The following is a 25855-nucleotide window of genomic DNA, read 5'->3' as shown; positions in this document are numbered from 1 at the left end:
ACGTGAAGTGGAGCGCGACGGCAGCTGCAACAACAGGCGGCCTTGCAGGGATGCGCGGGGCCCTGGAGACAAGGCTCACACCCCGGACACCGGGCCACGGGGTGCCAGGCAAACACAGGTGCAGCAGAAAAGCAAATGGGATCCTGGCGGGTCACTCTGGGGCGACGGGGCATCCAGGGAGACGGAGAGTTCTGGGGCAGGGTTTGGTGGCTCATGGAGATAGACCCATTATGCTATTTTTTAAATGAATGAGTGAACACAATGGAATATAGAGATTAAAAAAAAAAGAAACCAACAAAGGCTGTTTGTGAATCGACAATGAGAGAGGGGAAAACGATCAAACTCAAGTCAGGGAGACCCAGCCTCCTGGCTCCCCACTAGAATGTGGCGATCCTGGGGTGAGAGTCTGCACCCCAACTTCTGGGGAGGCTTCTGGTTCCCAGGAGCCACCTGATTCACTCCAGTAGCCAGAGATGGTGAAATGCTGGCACCTACCTGTGCCCGTGAGGTCCGGGCCGGCCCCATCCAAGCTGCTCTGCTGACACCGGGCTGGCCCCTGCTCCTGGCTGGTCCTGGGGCCCCTGGGCAGGCTCTCCGCTGGGGCACCCGGCCGAGGCTCGGGCTCCTGGGCGGGAGGGTGGATGGCTGTCGATGTCTCGAGAGATGCAGACGTGACCTGGAAGGACAGGAGGGGGACGTGGTGAGTCTTGGGCACGTCTGCTTGGAGGTACCCCAGGGTGCTGGGTACCGTCCTTCACCACGGTGGCCTGGTGTTGCCATCAGGGACCTGGTGTGGCTGGCTCTGGGAGCCAGAGCGAGTGCCTTCCTCGTCCAGGAAGCGCTGCCCAGGGACACCAGGCTGACCCCCGGGCGCTGGGGGTCCACCCCCAGGACCACTGCCACCTGGGCCGCTCCGCTCTGCACAGGCCTCTGTGACAACTGCCAGCAAGCTGGTCGCACTTGTACTGACCGATCTAGCTCATCTTCAGTTCCCCCTGAAGGGCGGTCATCCTCTCCGCCACCCTTGTCCTGTGTTTCTAAAAAATACCATATAGTAAAATATGTCGCTGGTTGTTGTTTACTTGCTAAGTCGGGTGCGACTCTCTGCAATGCCAGGGACTGGAGCCCACCAGGCTCCTCTATCCATGGGATGGCCCAGGCAAGAATACTGGAGTGGGTTACATGATATAAAATTTACCATCTAGACCATTTTAAGGATACAACTCAGCGACATGAAGTCCAAACACGTGTGCAACCATCCCCCAGATCCATTTCCAGAACTTTCTCATCAGCCCAAATGGAAACTATATACTCATTAGATACTACCCTTATGCCCCTGCCCCACCCCCAGCACCCACCATCCCGGCTGGTCGCTCTGCCCCCGGGCCACAGGGGCGCAGGTGACTGGGGCTCAGAGAGGGGCAGTGGGAGCCTGAGGTCACAGAGCTGCCGAGGCAGGGTTGACACAGGTTTGCATCCTGGGCTCCTAGGCCTAAAACCCCGGCAGCTCCCTGGGGGCTGGTCCCGGGGGCCTGGTGACCCCCCATTCCCTGATTACAAGCTCTGGGACTGCACGGCTGTCAGAGAACAACTTTGCGTTGATCCCGTTTTCCCAAGGATTAGGGCTATAAAAGCAAAGTGCCTGAGAGAGATGGATGGCACTCCATCCAGGCTCCGCCAGCCCCACACACAAGAGACGGGTACATTTACCATTTGTTTCCGGGAGTGCTTTAATTTATGGGATCCATATGGTGATGCTGCCCTGACTGTGGCCCCCGCAAATCCCACAGGGGTGCTGGCAGCTTAGGCTGGAACCAGGAGTGGGTGGCGCCTGGCCCCAGCACACTTCATCCACTCCTGGCCTGCTTAGGGCCAGGGGCCCACCGCACGGCGGGGAGCCCGGAGCCCCTGTAGACCCCACTCCGTAGGGTTTTCACTGCTCTGGCAAACCTTGCCATCACCACTTGGGGAAACGCTTGCCAGACTCGGGGCTGCTGTGTCTCTGTTAGTCACAGGATGACTCGCCCAGCCAACCCCAGGGACTGTCTATGGGGCGGCACCAGGCCAAACTGGGCAGCGTTCTCCATGCCCCTGGGGGTGGGCTGGCACTGCGCCCTGGCCTTGACCCTGCTGCACGCTAGTGGAAAGGAGAAAGCGGTAAGGCCCGCCCCCACCCTGCTCCTCCTCCTGGAGCGCGGGGACCAGGCTCCTGGTGCGGGGAGGTGGCTGGAGATGCCTCACGGCTCCCCAGATGGGACATGAGGATGCCGTGCCTGAGCACCTACTATGTGCTACAGTTAATCCTCCAGGGAAGAAAACACGGAGACGTGAGGGGACGAGCGGCCTGTCCAAGCTCCCGCAGTAATTGGAGGTGCCTGGATTTGAACCCTAGCAGTTGGGAGAAGACTCGGCTGTTCCAAAACAACCAGGGACATAGCCTTTAAGCAGAGAGCAGCAGACAGCAGAAGAGAATACTTCCAGGTGGGAGGGGGTGCAGATGACAAAGACTAGGAGAATTCCCCAAGGGCTGGGAAAATCCAGGCGGGCTTCCTGGAGCAGGTGGAACTGTGCTGAACTAGACCTTCAAAGGGACCAGGTTTGGAAAGGGAGGGGGGACAGGAAGGACAAGAGATGCAAACACACATCTCTGCCCCCAGGAGGGTAAACCATTAATGAGATACTGGGTAGGCGAGACTGGGGGCGGGGGGAGGCGGACAGCACCAGTCCACCCGGCGCCATGTGGAGGGAAGCTGGCTCCATCCCGCCAGGCCTGATCTTTCAAGAGGAAGCGAGGAATCCATCTTTAAAAGCGACACCCGCGTGATTATTAAGTGTTGAAATACTACACAAACCCTCACACACGGCTGGTGGGGCTGCAAACTCGCGCAGCTGCTTTGGAGCCGGCCTGGCAGTTTGTCAAGACCCAGAGACACACAGTCGTCACAGGACCCAGCGACTCCAATCCTAGGCAGGTATCCCGGAGAGACAAAAGCAGACGTCCACATGAAAGCTTGCCTCTAAATGTTCACAGCAACCCTCAGATCACAGACAGATGAATTCAGCGATGAACGTGGAGGCAGGTTCTTCCCCCGTCGAGTCCCGCCAACACCCTGACCAGCAGTGGGGGCCCCCGCTGAGTGTGCAGAGGGAGGCGTGCTGCTGCAGGCTGCTTACGCCTAGTCCTCTGTTACACAGCACTGGATGACTAAGACGACCCGAAAGCTCTAGAACAGGGCCCGGTCCAGAAACACACGCTCCCTGGCACCGTCGTGTGCCAGACACCCTCCCTCCTCAGGTCCAGCTGTCCCCGCCACAAGGATTTCACCCCCTTCTCTGGGGTCTGTCAGCAGCTGCCCAAGACGCCAAGGGGGCTCAGTCACTGTTAATTGCTGGGCGAGGCTGCCAGACACACGTGGGCGGGAGTATGCGTTATCTCACGCTAGCATCATCAGAGGGGGAGGTGAAGGTTCACGAAGGTTCTTGGCCAGACCATCGCAGGGAGGCAGAGAGCAGCCTTTCCTCACCCTTCAAGGCCAAATTTACAACAATTCCTGGCTAATAAAAAGCAGACCCTTGAACCAACACATTCACTATGCCTTCTCGCTTCCAGAGCCAAGAGTTCCAAGCTCACAGCCTGACTTAATGTGCTATTAGGAGGGGGCCTGGGACATACATTGCTCCCTGCCCTGGGGACCCTGGAAATTGGCAGCATCCCAGAGAGTCCATGGGGCCCTGTGGAGTGAGCAGGATAAACTTTATTGTCCCCTTTATTTCCCTGGACCGGGGCCACCACATTTAAAGCATTAGTTAACAGGGAAAGGAAAAAAAAAGGGCGGGGGGGGGTGGAAATTTCCAGGGTTCTTTACCATAAAAGGGATCTGCAGCCCACCACTGAATATCCTAATGAGATCTTGCCTTGTTACACTTTCTCTGGAGAGCTAAGTGATTTCCGGAGAGCGCCGATTCCAGGTAAATTCGCAGGTAGGGATGAAGGTGGTCAGGGGCGGGTGTGGGGTGGGGTGCACAGAGAGCAGATACGGCATCATGGCAGCAGAAAGGAAAACCACGCTGCAGGGTTGTCAGCACCGAGGTTATCTGATTGATCGTATTAGTCCTCGGGCTCCCCGAGTCTGGGAACTCTTGCTGTATTGTTCTGTAGAATTGTTTTACTGAGATAAAGTCCATATACCATACTATTCACCCATGGAAAGTATACAGTTCGGGGGCTTTGAGGATAATCACAGACTTGCGTGACCACCAGCAGCATCCATCTAGAACGTCCCCATCACCCTGTGCCCCCCCAGGCCCCGGTAGCTTCTCGTCCCCCTCCATCTTCATGGGCGTACTCCTCTGGACACTGCGTGTAGATGGAATCCTCCACCATGGAGCCCTCTGAGTCTGGCTTCTTTCACTCAGCATAGTGTTTCTCAGACTCGCCCACATGGTAGACTATAAATCATGTATTTTCAAAAACAAAGGCAGGTCGAGTTTGAGGGCCCACAGCAGCCCAGAGGCCATTGGATGAGACGCCAGGACTTCCCTCTCCAGCAGCCCCGCCAACTGACTGTTCCCAGGGCCCGCTTCCCTCTCCCCCCACCGGCACCCAGCCAGACTCCACCTCTCCAGCTTCCTGCAGAGCGATGGGGTCAGGCACTGGGTTCTGGGTTCTCTCCACCGGTTTCCAGCTGGGAGATCTTGGCAAAGTGATTTAACTTCTCTGGGCCTCAGTGTCCCCTTCTGTAGAATGGATTAACAACCCAGCAAATGTCTGACTCCCAGAGGCAAGGTGCAGGGGATGAGTTCCTTCTGCTAAAGCACAGAGTAGGTGCTGAAATGGTCGCTTATCTCATGACGTAAGCATTGGGAACAAGAGCCAAAGGGGTGCTGGGGCCGGGGGACCCCACAGAGCCTAAAAGGGTGTGTGCTGGAGAAGGCGTCACAGCATTGGCCTTGGGGGGCCCCAGCTGGCCTCTGGGCCCTTTAGGCCTCAGGGGCAGGGCTGCCTTCTAGGTCCCCTCGCCCACTGCAGGCACAGGGCCTGAGGCAGTCCTGGAGTCCCTGAAGTCATGGGGTAGGATATGGAGTGTGAAACTCCCATTTTTCGTGATCATCCTGAATCTCCTCTTTCCTCCAATCGGCTCAACATACACTTCAGGAAGCCAACCTTGCCAATCTTGAATAAACATGGGAGTTTTATAACTCCAAACATGGGCCTGAATCTTGAGTGATGCCTGCCTGCAGCTATAACTAAGAGTAACAGACAAGTCATGACTGCTCGGACTTCAGCTCATTTCTGGGGGAGACGGGCCAGTAATGCCCTAGCCGAGATTCCCAGAGCACTTGCACTGTGCCAGGCGTCCGCTGAGCACCTGCTGTCGGTAGCCAGTGTCATTCTCCAACAGCCCCACCTTAATGCCTGCTTTGTGGAGGAGGAAACCGGGGCACAGAGACGTTAAGTCAGCTGCCCAAGCTCACCCAGCTGGTCACGGTCAGAGCACCCACAGCACACCAGGAGGTCCTCACTGCACGCTGGCAGGGCCTGACACCTGCACATGCTGGCTCGGCAGACGCACGGCAGCCCGGATTGCAGGTGAGCGGGTGGGCTGTGGAGGGTCTGTCTCAAGAGCAAGGCTGGGAGGGGAGGCAGAACCGAGCTGCAGGAGAGGGACGAGGAGACACCAGTGTCCGACGGCGTCCACGGACGCAGCATCACCGGCCCTTGGCCCCGAGGACCGATCAGACATGGGCGGGAGGCCTGAGCCAGGGAAAAGAGCCACCTCCCCCGCAAACAGGAGTGGCTGGGGGCCTGCCTTGGCTAGAGGGTGGGTGGGCACAGCCCGGCTGGCGGGAGACCCTGCCACCGGCTGGGGACCTGTGGGTCACAGGCTTGGAGCCGTCTGTCTGGTTGGGAATAAGGGCACACGGGCCAGCCCTACCATGAAGGCCCTCCCCCCCATTTCCTGCCCACCCCCCATGAGAGCCCACCCACAAAGATGCGCTCAAGCCTCTCTGCAGGGGGCTTCTTGTCCTGTGCTGCAAGCTGAGGCATCAGAGGCCAGTATTTTATGCCCCTTAATTCCCTGTAACAGCTCCATAATGGTGAGCAGAGAACTCCAAATACTTCAGGAAAGGGGACGATAAAGCTCCGGGTCAGGGGGAGACAGAGCTGCTGAATGCACGGTCCCCGACAAGCAGACAACGAACGGGTTATTAAACGTGCGGGGCAGACCGGGTGTAATTGGAAAGTTATTAGATATGGAATACACACAGCACCCAGTAAATGAGTAATCAGGGGCTAATTAAGCTCACGCGACATGGCAGATCGCGCGGGAGAGGCTGGTGGCTGCCACATCTGTGGCAGCAATTAGGGGCGCTCCGGCTGCGGCACCCACGGGGAGGGGGGCTCGCCCACTCAGGCGGAGTGCCAGCCGGGGGTCTCGATCCCACTCTTCCCCCAGCCGAGTCCCGCCAGGTGTTCCCAGGTCTCAGGAGCTGGAGGCAGGGTGGGGAGGCTCATCCAGTCTTGAGGACACAAGGTCCAGAACTCAGAGAAAAAAAAGGTTTTTGTCCCTGGCTGCATATATGGTCAGGAGGCAGCTTGCTGCAGCCTCCCAAGGGGACAGAAACCATCATAAGAGTCCCCCGAATGACCTGCAGATTGTGTGTGCAGAGTCACCTCCAAAGCTTTGCCACAGTTCTGCCAGGTGGGCCAGCCAAGGGGCATGACCAGCCCATTTTATAGATGGGGAAACAGAGGCTAAGAGGACCAGAAGGGGGCAGAACTCACCCAGCCTGGTTCCCCTGCAGCAGGTACAGACACCAGCCCCCAAGTGTCTGGGAAAGAGGGGGGCATTGCTGTTTTCTCAGGAGACTGGAGCAGTTACGTGGACAAAGGGAGCGACCACCTGGGTTCCTCCAAGCTGGGAGACCCTGGGCATGCTTCTGAACGTCTCTGAGCCTCAGCGTTTTCATCTGCAAAAGGGGTGCTGAGAGTCACAGCCATAGCACACGGCGGTCATGAGGATTCCAAAGTTAGCATTTGTGTAGTCCAGCCCAGGCCTGCCACGGATGTCATGAACACATTTGCTAAAGCAAGAAACAGAAGAAAGCCCACACCCAATGCCATAAAGAGAACCAGAAAGCCCCTAGTTCAAGACCTGGGGGCTGCCGGAGCTGAAGAGTATCCGAATTCAGCTGAAATTAAGCACTCTTTCTGAGCCAGGAGCCAGTCTGTCCCTGAAGGGTCCCAGCAGAAGGGCAGGAGACTTGGGACTAAAATGTCTTTCACTGTTCACAGGTATATGTTGACTGCACCTACTGAGCACCAGGCCCCACATCCATGACACCCAGTGGGTGTCAGCCCATTATGCCTTAGCTCTGGGTGGGGAGGCAGGAAATGTTGGGCCCCATTACGCAGATGGGGAAACTGAGACACAGAAAGGATGGCTCATGGCCGTACCTGGATGGTGCAGGTGGGGCGTGATGTCTCTGGAACAAAGAAAACCCAGAGTCTGGGACTTCCTGGTGGGCCAGTGGTTAAGAATCCGCCTTGCAGTGCAGAGGACATGGGTTCAATCCCTGGTTCAGGGAACTAAGATCCCACGTGCTGTGGGGCAACTGAGCCCGTGCATCACAGCTAGAGAACCCGTGTGCCGCAATGAAAGATATAGCAGGACGCCACAAAGATCCTGCATGCCACAGCTAAGAACTGATGCAGTCAAATAAGTCAATAAATATTAAGAAAAGAAAGCAGGAAAGCAAACCAGAGTCTTGCTAACAGCACTCAGAGCCTCGAGAGACACACTGGGGTGGGGCAGGTGCAGCTGGAAGAACGGGGCCCCAGGGAGACTGGAGCTGGCCAGAGGCGGGCAAGCCCAACTTACGTTGCTCCTGTGGCTGAATGGGACCTTCCAGAAGGAGTGAGCCCAGCCCCTCGCTCAAGGGAGGCCTCTGGACCAGCTGACTCCCTTGTCTGGTCAGGGGCAGGGCAAGGGTCTGCAGGGAGGAATGCACTGTTTCCAGAGGCGAGCTTGCTTTCCCGACTGCCAGGCTCCAGGGCGTGTGCGTGGTGATGCTGGGGGAATCCAGCTCAGGCCCAGGGTCAGGGACGAGGCCCTCCGTGGTCTCGGGGCCCCTGGAAGCCAGCAGGGGGAGCAAGCTGATCTCAGATCAATGACTGCCTGACACCCCGGCTCTCCTGGGCTCCCCCTCCTACTCCTATGGTGCCTGCTCACCTCCTCCTACCTCCCAGGGAAAGAGTTTCCCACCAGTTTCTGGGCACACAGCCCTCCTCACTTCAGCCCAACCATGCCTGAGCCCGAGCCAACTTTCCAGAATACCACACTCAACCGGCCTTCACAAAATCCTTCCTGACCCCTTCACGGGGCATTTGAGAGCCATGTGACTTGGGCCAGGCTGGCTTCTCACACGTTATGCCTCATATCTGCCTAACCTGATCAACCCTGCCTCCATCCACCCATCCTTCCACCTGTCTATCTGACTGTCCATCCGTCTACCCATTCAACCATCCATCAATCCTTCCATCCATCTATCCAATCATCCAGTCAACCATCCATCCATCTAATAAACATTTATTAGGCACCTACTATTGCCAGGTACTTTACCTGAGATACAACAGACAACAGAACAGGTAAACATCCCTGCCCTTAAGAAGGTGACATTCTGGGGACTTCCCCAGTGGTCCACTGGTTAAGAACCAGCCTTGCAATGCTGTGATCTAAGATCACACAAGCTGCAGGCCAACTAAGCCTGTGAGCTGCAACGACTGAGCCTGCCCGCTCTGGAGGGTCCACAGAGCTCTGGTCTGGGGCCACAGCTAGAGGATCCATGCACCACATGGAAAAGATCGTGCAGGGCACAACCAGGACTCCATATGCTGCAACGAAGACCCAACGCAGTCAAATAAATGCATTTAAAAGACAGAGTACGGGGGGTTCATCACAATATTCTCTCCCCTTCTGTAGATGTGTTGCTGTTTTTTTAACTTAAAAAAAAAAAGTGTCATTCTGGTTGAGGAAGACAGACTCAATAAATCCATACTGACATGTCAGTTGGTAGGAGGTACCAGAAGGACAAACAGGAGAAGGAGATAAGGAGAGGGAGTGTGGCCAGAGTTAGAATTTTCCATAGGCTGGCCCCATTGAGAAGGGACACTGTGCAAAGACTTGAAGAAAACAAGAAAGCTAGCCATGGAGATAGACATCTGCAGGAAGAGTGCTCCAGGAAGTCAGTCAGTTCAGTCGCTGAGTCGTGTCCAACTCTTTGTGACCCCGTGGACTGCAGTACTCCAGGCCTCCCTGTCCATCAACAACTCCTGGAGTTGACTCAGACTCATGTCCATTGAGTCGGTGATGCCATTTGACCGTGTCACCCTCTGTCTTCCCCTTCTGCTCCTTCCTTCAATCTTTCCCAGCATCAGGGTCTTTTCCAATGAGTCACTTCTTCCCATCAGGTGGCCAAAGTATTGGAACTGCAGCTTCAGCATCAGTCCTTCCAATGAAATATTCAGGACTGATTTCCTTTAGGATGGACTGGTTGGATCTCCCTGCTGTCCAAGGGACTCTCAAGGGTCTTCTCTAGCACCACTGTTCAAAAGCATCAATTCTTTGGGACATCACGTTCCAGGAAGAAGGAACAGCAAACAAGATGCCCAGAGGCGGGGAGCATGTGTGCAGACCTTTCCTGAAAAGGCCAGACAGTGTGGTCTTGCTCCCTTCTGCTCCCCTGCAGGCGTTCCGCAGGGCCTGGGAGCTGTGTGCCTTTGTGCACTCACTCTACCTCTCTGGGCTTTGGCTTCCCCATTTGTAAAACGGCAAGGGCTCCCTAGGTTCGAGGTTCAGGGCGAGCACAACACAGGGGTCTGCTCACGAGCCACTGTCATGTCCGTGAGTCCCCCTCTCACCCCAAAGTGCCCTCTGCTCCTCCCCAGGTCCCTGCCTCCTTTCCAGCCAAGAGTCTGTCCCCCTCCCCCAGACTCTCCCCGACTCCCCTTCCCAGGCAGACCCTCCCCTGGACCACCTTCGCTAGAGCCCTCATCTGAGTACCACTGATTCAGGGGTTACACTTCCAGCCCCCCAAGACTGTCCCTGCCCTGAACAGCACTTGGTAACTCCAAGGCCTGGCAGTGTCCCCAACACAACACAAGGAAGAGACATCTAAGCTGTGGAAAGAGCCATGTGGTGGTCTGGGGAACCGGGCTTCAGGCACAGGGAACAGCCGTGCAAAGGCCTTGAGGCAGGAGAGTGCCTGGTGTGACCGAGGGTCAGCAATGGGGGCCATGTGGCTGGGCCCCTGATGGACTCGGGCTCTCATTCAGAGTAAGAGGAGGGCCAGGAGGGTTCCAAGTCAAGGACAGATGTGATCTGCCTTTTGCTTTGCTTTAACTTTTAACGATGAGATGCTTCTAGAATCACATGCAGCCATAAGAAACGATACACGGAGAGCCTGTGTGCACTTGGTTCAGTTTCCCCAAAGGTAACATCTTACAAAACCAGAGCCAAGGTCACAGGGAGGAACTAGCAGGACAACTTGCCTCTATGGTGCCTGCTTCCCCAGTGGGACCTGGACTTGCACGGGCGTGCGCATTCCGTTCTCCGGAGTGTTATCACCAGCATCGGCTCCTACAAACACCTCCACCGCAGGGACAGGCAGCAGTGCCACCCTCAGCCTCCCCGAGGAAGCTCCCTGATAAGCATACTCCCCTCCCTCCTGCCCCAGACGCCCAGCCGCTGATCTGTTCTGCATTTCTACGTTCTGCTGTTCCAGGCATGGTATGTAAATGCAATCACAGTCTGTAACCCTTTGGGACTGTTCCTGCTCAGCACGGCTCCCTGGAGGTTCCCCAGGTTGGCGGGCATTTCGGTGGTTTGTTTCTTTTTATTACGGAAGTCGTCATCCACGGCGTGGCCGTCCCTTGTCTTGGGGGCCTGTTGCCTGGTTTCAGTAGAGGGAAGCCGGTTCCCTCTGGGTTGAGGGACTTCTTCTGTCCCATCCCAGGCTCATGTCCCACCATGGCCCTGCTCCTCCTCCCATCTTCAGAATCTGCGCCTTGTTTACCTGCCAGCTCCCTGTCTGGGGCCTGCCCCCTCCATCTGGGAACCAGCACCCTGCTTATCAGGCATGATGTGCCCCACACCACCCCACACAGCCTTTTTAGATGCCCCAAACTGTGGAGGTCAGGGGGCTTGTCAACCTAAGGCTTCTGGAGCACTCCTGGTTCAGATGCGGATCAGAGATGTTTAGCAACCTGCCAAACGCCGCACAGCTGGAAACGGGCAGACGCCTACCCTGGCATGCTTCAGTTGCATCAGAGATGGATTCCAAGGACCAGGGGAGAGCACAGGGTGGCGCGAGGCCTGCCCTGGACTCTGTGGGGGCTCAGCTCGACCCCGTGCCTCCACCAAGGGGGCCTTGGCGGCTGCAGGTAAACATGACATAATTACTGTGGAGGGAACTATGCTGTCTCACCCAGGGCAGTCAGTTTATCAAGCGCTGACAGTGCATTAGCTAAGTGATCACTAGACTATTAATTTTTTTTTCCCCAGCCCTTGCCAGGGGTATTACAGTGAAAAATGGCAGCTTAACCGCAGGGAAATTCTTCAGGGTGACAAAAATAAAAATAGCTCTAATTGAAGTTGATAGAAATTATACCCTTTAAAAACACACTTCAGGGTGCACTGGCTGTATTGTAAATTAACACGGGGGCAGGGTTTCTGACACAAGATGGTGGAAACACAGTGACAGCCACAGCAAACAGCCTCCCGGGGGCCTCCCAACTGCTGGGTCACGGCTCAGCGGCCTTGGGAGGCGGCGGGCCTGGCCGGAGGCTGGCTCCCAGGCAGGGGGTAGGGTGGGGGCTGGCAGTTGTGGCCTCGGCCGCCACCCAGCCCCTGTCGAGGGGCAGCGGGCAGGACAAGGCCAGGGCCACTTCAGGGAGCCCTGGGTGTCCTGGGATGCTGCAGGCCCGATCGGGAGTGGAGGGGGCCGGGCCCTCAGCAAGCCAGGCCAGCAATCTACCACCAGGGCCACCACAGGGCCCTGCTCACAACACTGGAGGCCATCGCGAAACTCGCCGGGAGAACGTGTTCATCACGGAGGCCCCGGCCCATCAGACAGGGCCTGCATGCTCTGGTCTAAGAGGTGAAGCTTCCCCCGGCAGCCAAGGGGTTTCACTGCAGTGTGTGAAAGAATGATAAATATAACGGCAATAAAATACTAATAATCACAGGCGGAGCATCTGCCCGGCGCACCACACTGCTTCAAGTACTTTCCACATGTTTTAATTCACTTAATCCTCGACACAACCGGTGAGGCAAACACGGTCATTATCATCATTGCGTTCCAGACGAGGAAGCGCGTCTGGAGGCCCAGACTGGCTGTGTAACCCGCCTGCAGGGACAGTCACTTGGCCCCCTCTAGTCTGGCCTCTGAAGACCCCTGCCCAGGGCCCCTGAGCCCAGCAGAGGACGGGCCCCCGGCCAGCAGGTCTCCGGAGGAGCCGCCCTCGGAACATGGCACGGACAGCGGTGTCAGTGCTGGCCCTGCACACGCATGTAACAGGAAGACCAGACTCCGTATCACGCCTGTTTCCTCGGCTTTCACCTTTGTGGTCTATGGCTCTGCCTTCCAGTTAAGAATGTTCCCAGGAGTCTGAAATAGACAGGACAGTCCATTCTCAAGACTCGTACCTCTAAGGGTCTAACACTCTTTCTTTCGTATAGAAATAAACAGCTACAGAACAGAAAACAGCACTTGCTCTGTTGGAGGAACAGGGCAATGATGTTACAGGAACATCATGAGTTGACCTCCGTGGACGGGACATGCAAGAACAAAGGATTCCAACGTTAAGAGGTTTGCAATAACAAGCCACGCCCTTCCCTCATCTTGACTTTATTTATTCATTTATTTTATTCTCACTTGTTCTTTTGGCCACACCGAGTGGCATGCAGGGTCTCAGCTCCCTGACTAGGGTTGGAACTCATAAAGCCTGCAGTGAAAGCGAAGTCAACCACTGACCCACCAGGGAAGTTCCCACCTTGACTTTAAAAGGACTTTGCTGAGACCCTTCGGGGAATCTGGTGTTTGGAGGGCCGGAGTCACCCGTCTCCTTGCGTGGCCCTGCAATAAACCTTTTTCTGCTCCAAACTCGGATGGTGTGGTATTGTTTGGTCTCACTGTATGGTGCACACAAAAACCCGAGTGTGCTAACACACACATCTTCACACGGCTTGTGTGCAATTTACTTCTATTTTGACTGCACCTTTACTGAGGTTGAGAATTCACTTAAGCTTCCTATAGCTGCCAACAACTTAGAACTGTACTGGGTATTATGCATTGGTCGAGGGAGGGGGTGGGGTAAAGAAAAAACAGACCTAAGAATTAATTTTGGAATACTTATCGGGCCCCTGCCCCAATAAATGCCAGGCACTGTTCTAGGCACTGGAGATTCACAGTACGATGAGGAAAGTTCCAGGCCTCTTGCCGCTGACATTTGAAAAGGTTGGAAGAGGTAATTACAGAGTCACTCATTCCAGGTCCACAGGCAAAGACAGAAGTCATCAAAAATGAAAATCCAAACACCATCTTATGATGGAAAGACACAAGTCAAAAATCTAAGAATCTGACCTGCAAAGGATTCTAAGCTTACTCTCTTAAAAAGAATAAAGGGAAAGATTAGAAAGAATCTCTCATTTTCTCTCTCTCTCCCTGAGCGTGTGCGTGTACACACACACACACACACACACGCACACCCCATTTCCAGGGAGAGAAATCTAATAACGGGAGGAACCTCGAGAAGAGCGATTTTCGTGGCTTTGCACTGCTGTCTTCCCTGAAAAGATCTGGAGGGAATAATTGACTGGAGTGAGTCCTGATTGAGGTGGAAAAGGGGAAAAGTAAACGTGGGAAATGCAGACAGAAGCTTCCAGAAAGGGCACGGCACACGGGCAAGTCCTGCATGGCTGGGTCAGCTCTGCCAACGGTTGGTCCAGAGAAATCTCGGGAGACACAGAAGCAGACCCCGGGCCAGCACAGACAATGCACGCCCCTCTCCCAGGAGAGAACGAAGCCCCAGGATGGAAGTGACAGGACTGCTAGCCTGGCATCACAACCAGGTCGACCTCAGAACACATCATTGGGTGGGGGCGGGGAGTGACTCCCGGCTGCTGGCCGGTTTGCGGGAGGGGAAGCGGCTGCAAGCGACCTCTGTGACCCCACAAGACATTAACTCAGGCCACAGCAGCCACCTGGGTCAGCCTCGGTCACCTGGGGGCACAGACACCCCCATGCTGACCTCACGGGGCCCCTGCCTGAAGGATCAGAGTGGGATGCCAGTGGGTAGAGCTGTGACCCAGCCCACCACACGCCTGGCCGCACTCTGCACATGTCATCTTATTTCATTCTTAAGCCACCACCATATCAGTAACAATCAGGAGATCGACAGTAGCCTCCACCTATTAAAGCTTGCCTAGAGTCAGGTGGTGACTCTTTCCCTGTGGGCTGTGTGGCCCCAGGGAAGTTACTAAACCTCTTAGGGCCCCAGTTTCCTCACCTGTAAAATGATCACGACAGTACCTGCTTCACAAGAAAGGAAAAAAAAAAAAAAGACACACGTACTCAAAACGCCACCTGGCCTTCAGGAGCTGCTTAGGAAAGCCCGGATGATTTTATATTCCTTGAGATAACTACTTAATGTCATTTGACTTATGTGCCAAGCACTGTTCAAACACTTGATACATCTTGACTGGTTCGATCCTCCTAACACGCCTATGAGGCAGGTTCTACTGTATCACATGCCCACTTCATGGATGAGGAGACCAAGGCACAGAGCTGGTAAGTCAGCTGCCCCAGGTCACAGAGCACTGGCTCTGCACCCAGATGCTGTCATGCCTGCCATCATCCTTGGTCTGTACCACTAGCCTTCTTACAACACTGTCCCCCAGGACACTCCGGGAAATTCAGAGGGCGCTCAGGGACCCCCACGGTACAAAGACATTAAGCAACTTCACACAAACAGCTGGTTAGAGGTGAGGCAAGAAGATGAAGGCAAGTCTAGAGAAACAGAGAGGTGAAGATGTAATAGTGTGATGATCAGAAGGAGAATAAAGCGAGCATAAGATGGGTTGGGGTTGGGGGGTGAGGGTGCGTCACCCCTTCTGGGGGAGGCAAAGGGCCCTGACTCCCGGGACGGGGGAAGAACGGGGAGCCTGGGAGCGGGAGGCTTTGGGAACAGGAGGGGCCCTCCCTCAGTCCCGCACCTGCTTTCCAGATCTCTATTTTGACGCTGCGTTCCTTTTGATCATCATGAAAAAGGAAAACCACCACCGGCACCTCGTGAGTGGAGGGGCTGGCGTGATCGGGAAGGGCTGGGAAGGCGCGGAAGAGCCGGCTTTGTTTGCGTAATCTCTGTCTCACTGAAGAGATGAATGGGAGCTCAGGGAAGTCTCCAGCACCCCCAAATCTCTGAGGGGAGAGGAACCTGAAATGTCGTCCGCCTCCCGCTTCTCAAACTCCGGATGCGTCCCACATGAGAGCAATTTTTTTTTTAAAGGGAATGGAATAGGGAAAAAAAATACTGGCATGCACCCTATGTAGTAAAAATATCATTTTGTGAAACAGGTTTCAGGCACTGATGTATGTCAGCGTCGCCTGGGACCCGGGCACCAAGGACCCCCACACCCTGTGTGGAGAGCCCACCCTTCCTCTGGCCCTGCCCCCAGGAGGCTCCACGGGCCACACCCCACCGCCACTCTGCCCTCAGACCCTGCCCCCCGTTCCGGGACCCTGGGGTCCCTGCTTGCATGCCCGAGTCCACACTCAGAGCCATGCAGGCCTCCCTCCAGTGCACCTCCTGAGAGGACCGCCCCATGAGAGAGCCCTCCAGAAGGGCCGTCAAAGGGCAGCATGGCTGGAACCTGGGCCAGCAGGCTGGGTGTCCATATGTGGGAGCCTCGTGTCATGCGGGCCTCAGTGCCGGACAGAAGACAGAGGGTGGGCACGAGTCTCTGTCCGCTGCCCCCAGCCCCCAGATGCTGGGGGCAGACCTGGGGCATGTGTGCACGCATGTGTACACGTGTGGATGTGCACACGGAGGCATGGATCTCCGTGTGCATGCCTATGAGTGAGTATGTACACGCCTGTGTCTATGTGGGCATGTGTATGTGCACACGTGTACATGCACGCACCACTAAATAAGTGTGCGTATACACATGAACTGCATTGTGTAAGCAGGGGTGCGCACACGCATGTGTACATATATGTATGTGGGTATCTGTGAACGAAATGTGTGGCTCTGGCGTGGGGTTGTGTGCACCCACATACCTGGTATGTGAGCATGTGGTGTGCTCCTGCTCACACGTGTGGGCGTGTGTGGGCGTGCACGTGTGATGCACTGCCTGTGTTCAGTAGCGCACGGTCCAGCAGCTGGACCTGCCTGGTCCAGCCCGATTCACCAAGGGGATGGGTGCGCTGACCCTGCTCCACACTTCTGTCCCCCCTGGGGCCTCCCTTAACCACTGGCACCTCAGATGTTCTGTCTTCGAAGTCAGACACTCAATCTGGAAGCGTCCTGGGCAAACCCTTGTCAACCTCCTGGCTCAAAGCCCGGCTTCGTAAACTCTGGTTGAATGAGAACGTGAAGAAACACAGGCTCAAAACCCAGCGGCCCAGCCCCAGGCACCATGGAGTCCCACAGAGCGGGAAAAGGGTTCAAGGACGACCCCAAACACCCCAGTGGCTCACCAAGGTCCGAGGCACAGCCCAGAGACTTCTAGAAGGACCCCAGGCCGCTCATGAGTCAGGAGCAGTCCCGCTGCCCCATTCTGTCACAGCCCAGAGACACTGGGGTCCCAGGAAGACTTCGGTCTTGCCTTGTCCAGGCCGTGAGCCCCACCCTGGCCATCCTCCCAGAGCCACCTGGTGGGGGGTGAGGCCAGCCCCAGAATCCCCCACGCCGGCCGGGGAGCAGGCAGGGGGCTCTTGACGGGCGCCCTGAGGGGAGAAGAGAACTCCACCCAAGCACTCACTGGCCGTGGGGGCGGAAGGAAGGGCCCACCAGTGCCCAGCGCGGCCTGAGGCTCACACCCGGCCTCTGCCCTCCGTGGGCCTCGGGGTTTCTGACTCTAAGTGGCGGGTGATCCTTTCTCCTCTTCCTCCCCATCTCTGGCAGAGCTGTTATAACTGTGGCTATCCTTCAGAACGGACAGCCACCCGGCGGCAGGGTGGTGGCGCGGGGCTCCACGCGTCCCTAAGGGGGACCCGTCCACTGGAGAGGGTGCCACCTGAAAGTTGAGCTTAGAAACTTCACACTCAGATTATTTAGGATGCCTGGTGGGGCTGATGGAGAAGAAGACAAACTAACAGCCCCAGAGCCTTCCCTTGACTCTGTACCTCACTAAGAGGGGTGGCCTGAGGATGGATAAGCTGCCCTCGGAAACCAGGCCTGGCCAGCAGGGGGAGGTGCCCAGGTATCCTGGAAGGGACTGTGCGGGCAGCTCTGGACAGGACGGAGCAGGGGAGGTGCTGCCAGGGGCCGCCTTCTCCTGCAGCCACAGGGTCACCCCGATGACGGGCGGGGCCCTGGGTGAGCATCCGGAGCAAGTGCGGAGACCAGAGGGACTTCACCTCACTCTGTTCACCTCGAGGCTGCATCTCACACAGGCCTCCTGAGTGAAGGGTGAATACACCCACTCTACAGATGGGGAAGTTGAGGCTGGAGAGGAAGGTGGCTTCCAAGGTCTCCTGGCTCCAGGTGGGGGCAGAGGAGCCAGGCCCCCCCCCGGGGCTCGTGGGTCCCTGTCCCTGATGACATACCCCCCCAAAAAAACAGGCGCCCCAGCATCTTCAGGAGCCTGGTCTGCACGGGAGCCGCCCCGGAGAGGCCCTGCCTGTGTGCTCAGCCAGCCCGCAGCTGCCAAGGTGCCAACTCACTGGCTCCCTGCTAATTACTCATTTTTGCAGATCAAAGGCCTTGTTTATTAAAAAAGTGGATTGAACTTGTCTGCTTCCCTCCCTCAGAAACAAAGCTAAGACAGCCTGGCCTCCGCCTACGAGCCCTCCCTCCGCCCTCCCGGGCTTTTGCAGAATGAGTCCCTGTCAATGCCGTCTGAGCCTCAGCGGGCTTGGGGCCCTGGAGGGCCCGTCGGCTCGGGGCAGGGGCTCCCTGCACCTGATACCTGGCTGGTGTGTGCGCCTGAGAGGGTCTGGGGCCTCCAGGAGGGGGGTCCCAGAGCCCCAGTTAAGGGCTCCTGCCTGAGGGGCCCACCCCACCCCACCTCACCCCACGCCCCTGCCCTTCAAAGCTCACCCTCCAGCTCAGCCTCCTGGAACCAGCAGAGGAGCTGAGACAGGAGGAAAGGACCCCCGGGGAGGGAAGCTGAGAAGAGGGTTGAGCTCACAGACAGGGATGGGGGAGGCAGTGACGGCAGACAAGCCAGACAAGTGCTTTACGAGGGGCTGAGGGCAGCAGGGCAGTGACTCCTGCGGCCCCCAGGCAGCTCCGCCCAGGCTCCCAGGAGAAGATGGGGCAGCGGGGTGGGGGGGGGGGGGAGTGGAAGGGAGGCACGCCAAGAGCTCTGGCTTCCGAACCAGAAGAGCTGGCTGAGAATCCTCCTGTGAGACCTGGGGGAAGTCTCTCCACCTCTCTGAGCCTCTGCTGCCCCATCTGGAAAGTGGGGCCAAGGGTCGCCCTTGTTTTGCAGAGATGCTGGAAGATTCCATGAGTTAGGTATAAAGTACACGGCTTCCCAGGTGGCGCAGTGGTAAAGAATCCTCCTGCCCATACAAGAGCCGCAGGAGATGCGGGTGCGATCCCTGGTTCGGGAAGATCCCCTGGAGGAGGAAATGGTAACCCGCTTCAGCGTTCTTGCTGGAGAATCCCATGCACAAAGGGGCCTGGCGGGCTATAGTCTGTGGGGTCACAGAGAGTCAGACACAACTGAGTGACTGAGCGCATGGCATGTACTCATCACACACTCGGGCTAGTTTTAACATTATTTGGAAGCTGGAGGAGTTACACGAGCGGGCCCATAAACCCGAACGTGGGCACACAGACCCAGGGGTGCATGGAGCAGCAGCTCCATCTCGTGGTCCGTGGAGACGCAGCCCCAGAAGACGGCGTGCGGCGGGGTTGCGTTTTCCCACCTCTAGGTCAGTGTCCTGTCTGCCACCTGCCCCGCCAGCCGGATGTGACTGAGAGTCTAGATCTCCCCCTGTCCAGGTTCACGAGTCCAGGGGTTGTAGTGGTCCACGCCCGACCCCCAGGACCCAGAGCAGAGCAGCTGAGAGACTTCACAGGCTGCCAAACTGGTCCAGCCTTGAGGCTCCACGTCAAGGCAAGAGGCACCCAGGGGGGCACCCAGGGATTCACCATAAAGGTGACTCAAGTAGCCACACCCCTTTCATCCAGAGGTCCCAGGGCCTGACACACACTCATTAAATCCCAGGTGTCTACCCGACGGGGAGACCCTGAGTCCGTACTTCCTGCACCTTACAACTTGGAGAGATGCAAAGACCAGAAGCCTGTCCTTGTTTTCTACAAGAGAAGCCTGAGCTCAGAAAGGTTAGGTGCTCAGTCAAAGGTCACACAGCAGGCTAGGCACTTGGTCTCTCTGCCTGCCATCTGGTTGGCTGGACTGACCCCTGCTCTGCAGCCAGGCTGGGAAATGTGAACAGTTGACGGCTCCCTGGGGCCCTGGGTGATCCAACTCCTTGTCCGGGCTCAGCCTCCCTGTGGGCCTGACCCAAGTAAGGGACGTGGTGGCCCCAGGCCCCCAGGGCTCACACGCGGCCACTGAGGCTTGCCAGAGAGTGACAGGAGGAGGCTGAGAGAGGGTACAGAATTTGGGACCAGGCGTCTGTCCCTTACAAACATTTTAAATTAAATGTCTCAGACATAGAAAATAATGTAGCAAGCACACAGGTGCCCACCTCTTGCCAACGTGTAACCCCTACCCAGTCCAGCAGAGACGGACACCGCTGCGCAGCTAGCATCCCTCCCCGAGAGCTTTGAGAGCCCTGACTGGGCCTGCCCGTCAGCAGTGCTGGCCCAGGCCTCCCTCAAGGACTGGAGGGGAGGGACCTCCCGAGCAGGGTGCTGGTCACTCGACAGAGGCTTCGGCAACAGTGACCACAAACTCAGTCCTCCCAACATCGCCACTTCATTCTTTCATAGTCTGGAGGGCGGACGTCTGACACGGGTCTTCTGGAGCTAAAATCAGGTGTGGGCAGTTCTGGCTCCTCCTGGGGAGACTCCGGCGGAGACTCCGTCTTCTCGTCATTTCTGGTTTCTACCTGCGCCTGCATCCTTTGGCTTGGGGCCCCTTCCTTGCGTCACCCCAACTATGACCTCTGCCATCACACGTCCTACTTCCTTCTCTGTGAAATCCTCCCCCACCTCCTCTTACGAGGACCCCCAGGATGACACTGGTCCAAGCCGGATAATCCAGGATCCCCACTGCCAGGTCCTTAACCGAATCACACTCAGGACGTCTCTTGTGCCCTATAAGATCACATACACAGGGGTTCTGTGGATGGGAGCATGGACATCGTGGGGACTGTCATTCGGCCTGGCACAGCAGGCATTGATGAAAAAAAAAAAGACCTGGGACTTCCCTGGTGGGCCAGTGGTTAGGACTCCATGCTTCCACTGCAGGGGGCTTGAGTTTGACGTCTGATCGGGGAGCCAGGATCCTGTATGCCCCACAGTGTGGCCAAAAAAACCAACCCGCTCCCTGCCCGCTCCCCCAAAATCCCCAAATATGGCTTTGCCCCTGTTATTTTCCACCCCTCACTGTCATAGGAAGAACACGTGGACTCCCAGGAGACAGCAGAGCTCCAGTAGGTGGGGGGCAAAAGCGAAGGAATGATAGCTGGCAGTCCAGGGGCCAGGCTTGGGCTCTCAAGTGAAGCCCCTTGGAGAAGGGGGTCTGGCACCTGCATTTTCAGACCACGATGGAGGAGGGCGTCTGTCCCCCTTCCCCGGTAGGGATGCTACGCCCTGGGTCCTGCCCACACACCGCCCAGCCTCCCCTCCCCCAGCCCTTCTTCCCAGGCAGCCCCGAGTTACAGTTTTAATGAGTTCCTTGCCCTCTAATTAGCAGGTGCGGCTTTGAAAGGAAGCGCCTGGTGTTTACCTTGCAAGGAGCCTTTAATAACCAAACCCAAGGAATCGCGGGCTGGCTCCCGCCTAATCCCCATCTGAACGGCAGGCTTAATGAGCCTTGGCACCAGTGAACCGGGGCCTGCCCTCTCCCAGGCGCCCCGCAGCGCCCCTGGGGCTCGTTACCGAGCGGCTTTTGCCCTGTCGAGAGATGCCCCGGCAGCCCAGGGGGACTGAGGCCCGGGGCCAGCTCTTGCCCGGACTGGGCAGCCCCTCCCACGGCCACTCTGTGTGCCCAGGCCAGGGGGCCCTGCCTTAGCACCGACCAGGAGTCCAGGCTGTGCTGAGGCCCGACCCCTGCGGTGGTGACACCCTGACCCCAGCCCTACTGTCGTTCTGTGTCATCCGTGGGCCCTGGGGACACCCAGGGGAGCTGAGACCTGCATTCCCAGGGACCTGGGCAGGCACCTCCTGCATTAATCTCACTCACTGGCCCTGGAGGCCGGCAGGGTTGACCTCCACTTTACAGATGAGAAAACCACAGTGCAGAGCAGCCTTTGCTGCCAACCGAAGGGATGTGCTAGGACTTCAACTAGGACTGGGCTGATTCCCAGGCGGCAGCTCTTTCCAGGGATCCAGGGAGCTGGGGCGGGGGGCGGGGGGGTGTGTTGGGGGCGGCGGCAGGGAGCAGGGGCAGGCGACAGGGTTCAAGTGTTAAAACAGCGGTGCCGTCGGAGCCTCCGGCCCCAGGAGGGGCTGGGACAACGACCCCCCCCCCCCCAGCCCCCTTAGCCCATCACCGAATGCCTGTCCCATGTGGAGGTTAGGGTCCTGGAGGCCCAGCGTCTCCTGTGTGCGGCTGCGGGCCGGGTCGGGGGTGGGCAGCAGGGGACAGTCTCCTCGGTGCCCATCCATCCGGTCAGGTCAGTGGCAGGAGGCCTGGGACAGGGCTGGACCCCAGAAGGAAGGGGCAGCTGTGCGCCTGGGAGGGCGGGCAGCACGGGACCCCCAGGGTGGGGTGGGGGACGGGAGCCCCATCGCTTCTCTCTGCTCCCCTCCCCAGCGCACACCCTGCAGGGCCCAGAGAGGGCCCCCCTGCCACCCCCCCCTCTCTGAGCAGGAATATTCTAGAACGTGGGGGTTTTTGTTTAGTTCTCCTAAAGTGAATGGACGTGCCTCGGGGTTGCTGGAAGAAGGCGGAGGCGCCTCCCACCCCATTCCGTGCGGTGGTTACCTCCTCCCTTGCCTCTGAATAGCCTGCCGTCTGCCGGGAGCTTGAAAGGCGTTTGGAGTGTTTGGGCGGGAGAGGAGAGGCCTCAGCGGGCCTCCTTTGTGGGGAAAGGGCCCCCGCTGGGCCTTTATCCGGCTCTTCCCCGGAGCTGCACGGCCGCTCCAGCAGGTGGGGGGCTCAGGAAGCCAGCCCTCCGGGCCTCCTGTGCCCTCTGGGGTGGGGTGGGGGCCCAGGTGGCCGGCACCCCCATCCTTTCCACTCCTGCAGGGCCGGGGTCGGGGCTGGGCTGGGAAGAGGAGGCGCTGCTGACCCCTGGTGCCCGCCTGGCAGGACCTGGCCCCCTGGCGTGGGTGAGGCTCGGGCAGCCGGTCTAGCAGTGACTGAGCGCTCGCTGTAAGGTCCGCAGGGGAGAGAGACACTGAAGGGCCAAGCGATCCTGTAGGTCCTGGCCTGGGGGTCAGGGGAAGCGGCTGGCCAGGAATCTGATCCAGGGGTCCGTATGGGGGGGACGGGGGGGGGGGCGCCTACAGTGACAAAGGTGACGCAGCTCCTCCTCCCCAGGAGGGGACTATCGGGTTTCAGCAGGGGAAGTCTGTGACCTTGAGCTTCTTCCGCTCTGCTCTCTCTCAGAGCCTGTTTTCGCATCTGTGAACGCGGGTGTGCGATGGGGCCCAGTGACCTGCAGGAACCCGTCCAGCCCTGACCCTTCATGTCGCAAGAACAGGTTCTGTTTTCCAAAAGCGCCACAGTGGTCCTCCCCACCCCACAGCTCTTCCAGAACCTGCCAGTTCTGCTCCCTTCCCTTGGACTGCAGGGGAAGGGGCCTGGGGACAGCCGCCCACTGATGGAGTCTGGCGGGGGTGGGGGCCCGGTGAGCAGGCGGCCCAGCGTGAGGGTGCTGGGCTCCTGCCCGGCTCTCTCCCCCAGATGCTTGGTGTTGGGGCGCAACCACAGTGCTGAGCAGAGCCCAGGTCACGCAGGGAGCCAACATCATCCAAACTGTAGACCTGTGAGCAACAGCAACCTGGTGGTTCTTTTCTTCTCTGAGTTCGGGAGCTGTTGGTCACATGGCAACAGATGACTATTGGGAGAAGCATCTCCAGGCAGGGGCTGAAGCCCCCCCAACTGGGACCCCATAGCAGTTAGCATGTACCAGCGTACCAGGCCCCCACAAGGACTTGATGATCAGCTCTAAGACATGAGATAAATCTAGACAGTAAGGACTTTCCAAGGGCCAGGCAGGCACTGTTCTAAGCATCAAACTCATTTCATCTTAACAGCATTCATTCGCACGTTACACAGGGGGAAATCAAAGCACAGACATATTAAGGAACTCTTCTGAGGCCACACAGCCAGGAAGTGGTAAAGTTGGGATTCAAACTGGGTCAAAGGTTCCAGAATCCTCCCCACTAACCTTTTGGTTTTACTGCCCCTTCCCACGGGTTGTGATGGTCCTGAAAAAAACAGGAGAGACCTGATTCCAAACACTGCGTCTTTTCCAATGAAATGATGTTGTTAAGTACAAACTCTCAAGTCACTTTTCTGTCCTTGTAAATTTTTTCATGTGAAAATATTTAAAAATCAATTTAAAAATATCCTTTGTCAGATCACAGGGGCTTCCCAGGTGGTGGCTCAGTGGTAAAGAATGCACCTGCTGATGCAGGAGACCCAGGTTTGATCCCTGGGTTGGACAGATCCCCTGGAGGAGGAAATGGCAACCCACTCCAGTGTTCTCGCCTGGAGAATCCCATGTACAGAGGAGCCTGGCGGGCTACAGTCCACGAGGTTGCAGAGTCAGGCACACCTGGAGAGAGTTAGCACACACGTACGCATCAGATCCTAGGACCCAGGTTTTACTTGAATGTCATGATTGTGACAGAGTGACCTCTCAAGAGGGGCAATAATAAGTCCCCAGGGGTCAAAGTGATCCAGGATCCAGGATATAAAGAAATAAAATGTGCAGCCCAGGCCCAAAGCACACTCTGGCCACTAAGCCTTCTTGAAAAACAGAGATGTAATTCACATACCGTACAATGCACCATTTAAAGTGTACAACCCAGGGGTGTTAGCATGTTCACATATCAGCACAATCTAATCCCAAGACCGTGCCACCGCCCCAAACCAAACCTCGTCCCCTCCAGAGGCATCTTCCCCTCCCCACTGCTCTTCGCCCCCCACGGCTCCCAGACACTCCTCTGCTTTCTGGCCCTACGGTTCTCTCTCCTGGACGTTTCACATCAATGACGTCGTACGACGCGCAGCCTTTTGTGTCTGGCTGCAAGTTTTCAAGGTTTATCATCCCCATGGTAGCATGAATCAGTACTTTGCTCCTTTTTAGAGTCAAATAATATTCCGTCGTCTGGATGGACCACATTTTTGTTCGTCCACTCGCCGGTGGGTTGTTTCCCTTTTTGTTTATTGTGCCTGGTGCTATCACGAGTATCTGCAGACAAATTTGTGTGGTGGGTGTGTGTTTCCAATTTGTGTGGCGTCCACCTGGGAGTGGGACTTCAGGTTTGTGCAGTGACTCGGCGTCTAATTGCCTGAGGAGCCCCCAGCCTCTGCCTCCCCGGCAGCGACCCACCTCACACTCCCGCCAGCCATGTTTGAGGGTTCCAATTTCCCCACATCCCCACCGACGCTTGCTCTTGTCCATCTGTGATTCTAGCCGTGCTAGTGGGTGAGGTGCTGTCTCACGGTGGTTGAGTTTTCATGCAAAAAAAGAGATCGGGGGACACAGGCAGTTCATAGAAAATTCTCCTGGGCTCAGGACAGATTCAGGGTGAAGGCGTTACTGGACATGGAAGCTGTGTGGTCCCAAGCCAAGAAACCAGCCTCACTGTGTCCGCGGACCTCGTAACACAAACGAGAGGCAAGCGTGTGACAGACACACAGGCCCACATCATTGGCGGGGCCCAGCCCGGAATGAAAACAGGGAGGGGGTTTTTGATCAACAGTGATTAAGAACGTCAAGACAGCAGCAGCATTAAACTGGGTGGGGGGCCCTGGGCAACGGCAGGCAGCATGCCCACGGAGCTGGCCCTGGACACGTGGTCGGCACACTTGGGCGAGGGCTCCCCTCCAGGCGTGGGCCCTCTGCTCACCCCGGCAGGGCCCGGGATAGGTGTGGATCCACAGGGTTGTGGACCCACAGGGCAGCGCCTGCGGGAGCTCTGGCAGGTTCTACTCACAAAGGCCCGGGGACTGCCCCCTCCAGTACAGGTCTCGTGTGCACACCCCTCCTCTCCACAAGGGGCCAGCCCGTCTCCAAGCATCACCCTCCCTCCCAGGTCCCCTGCTTCTAGAAAGTTCTCCTCCTCTTCCAGAATGGGCTCAATCTGAGAGCCTCCTAGGGGTCTCACCTGCACAGCTCCGCTGACTAGTGCTCCCAACCCCCAACCTTTCAACCTTTCGAAGGGCTGCTGAGGCGAGGGGTTTCCTCCCACTACTGTGTGGTCACTCCCCACCCACTGAGGGTTCCAGAAAATGCCGAGCCTCTGGCACCAAAC

The 25855-nt window shown here is 57.2% G+C and overlaps 1 protein-coding gene across 5 annotated transcripts in view; it reads right to left on the bottom strand.

Annotated features, from left to right (window-relative positions):
* The window catches only part of GSE1 (Gse1 coiled-coil protein), a 390132-nt gene that overhangs the window by 244371 nt on the left and 119906 nt on the right, over positions 1-25855 (bottom strand). For all 5 annotated transcript variants that reach the window (XM_065925137.1, XM_065925140.1, XM_065925139.1 and 2 more), the window contains exon 2: positions 496-676. In XM_065925137.1, coding sequence (XP_065781209.1) covers positions 496-676 — 181 coding nt within the window. The remainder of the gene's footprint in view (positions 1-495; positions 677-25855) is intronic.

Source organism: Muntiacus reevesi, chromosome 2 (genome assembly GCF_963930625.1).
Source record: "Muntiacus reevesi chromosome 2, mMunRee1.1, whole genome shotgun sequence".
In the NCBI taxonomy this organism is placed as follows: domain Eukaryota; kingdom Metazoa; phylum Chordata; class Mammalia; order Artiodactyla; family Cervidae; genus Muntiacus; species Muntiacus reevesi.
Note: the sequence above shows the minus strand (reverse complement) of the source record. Positions and strands in the feature narration are given on the sequence as shown.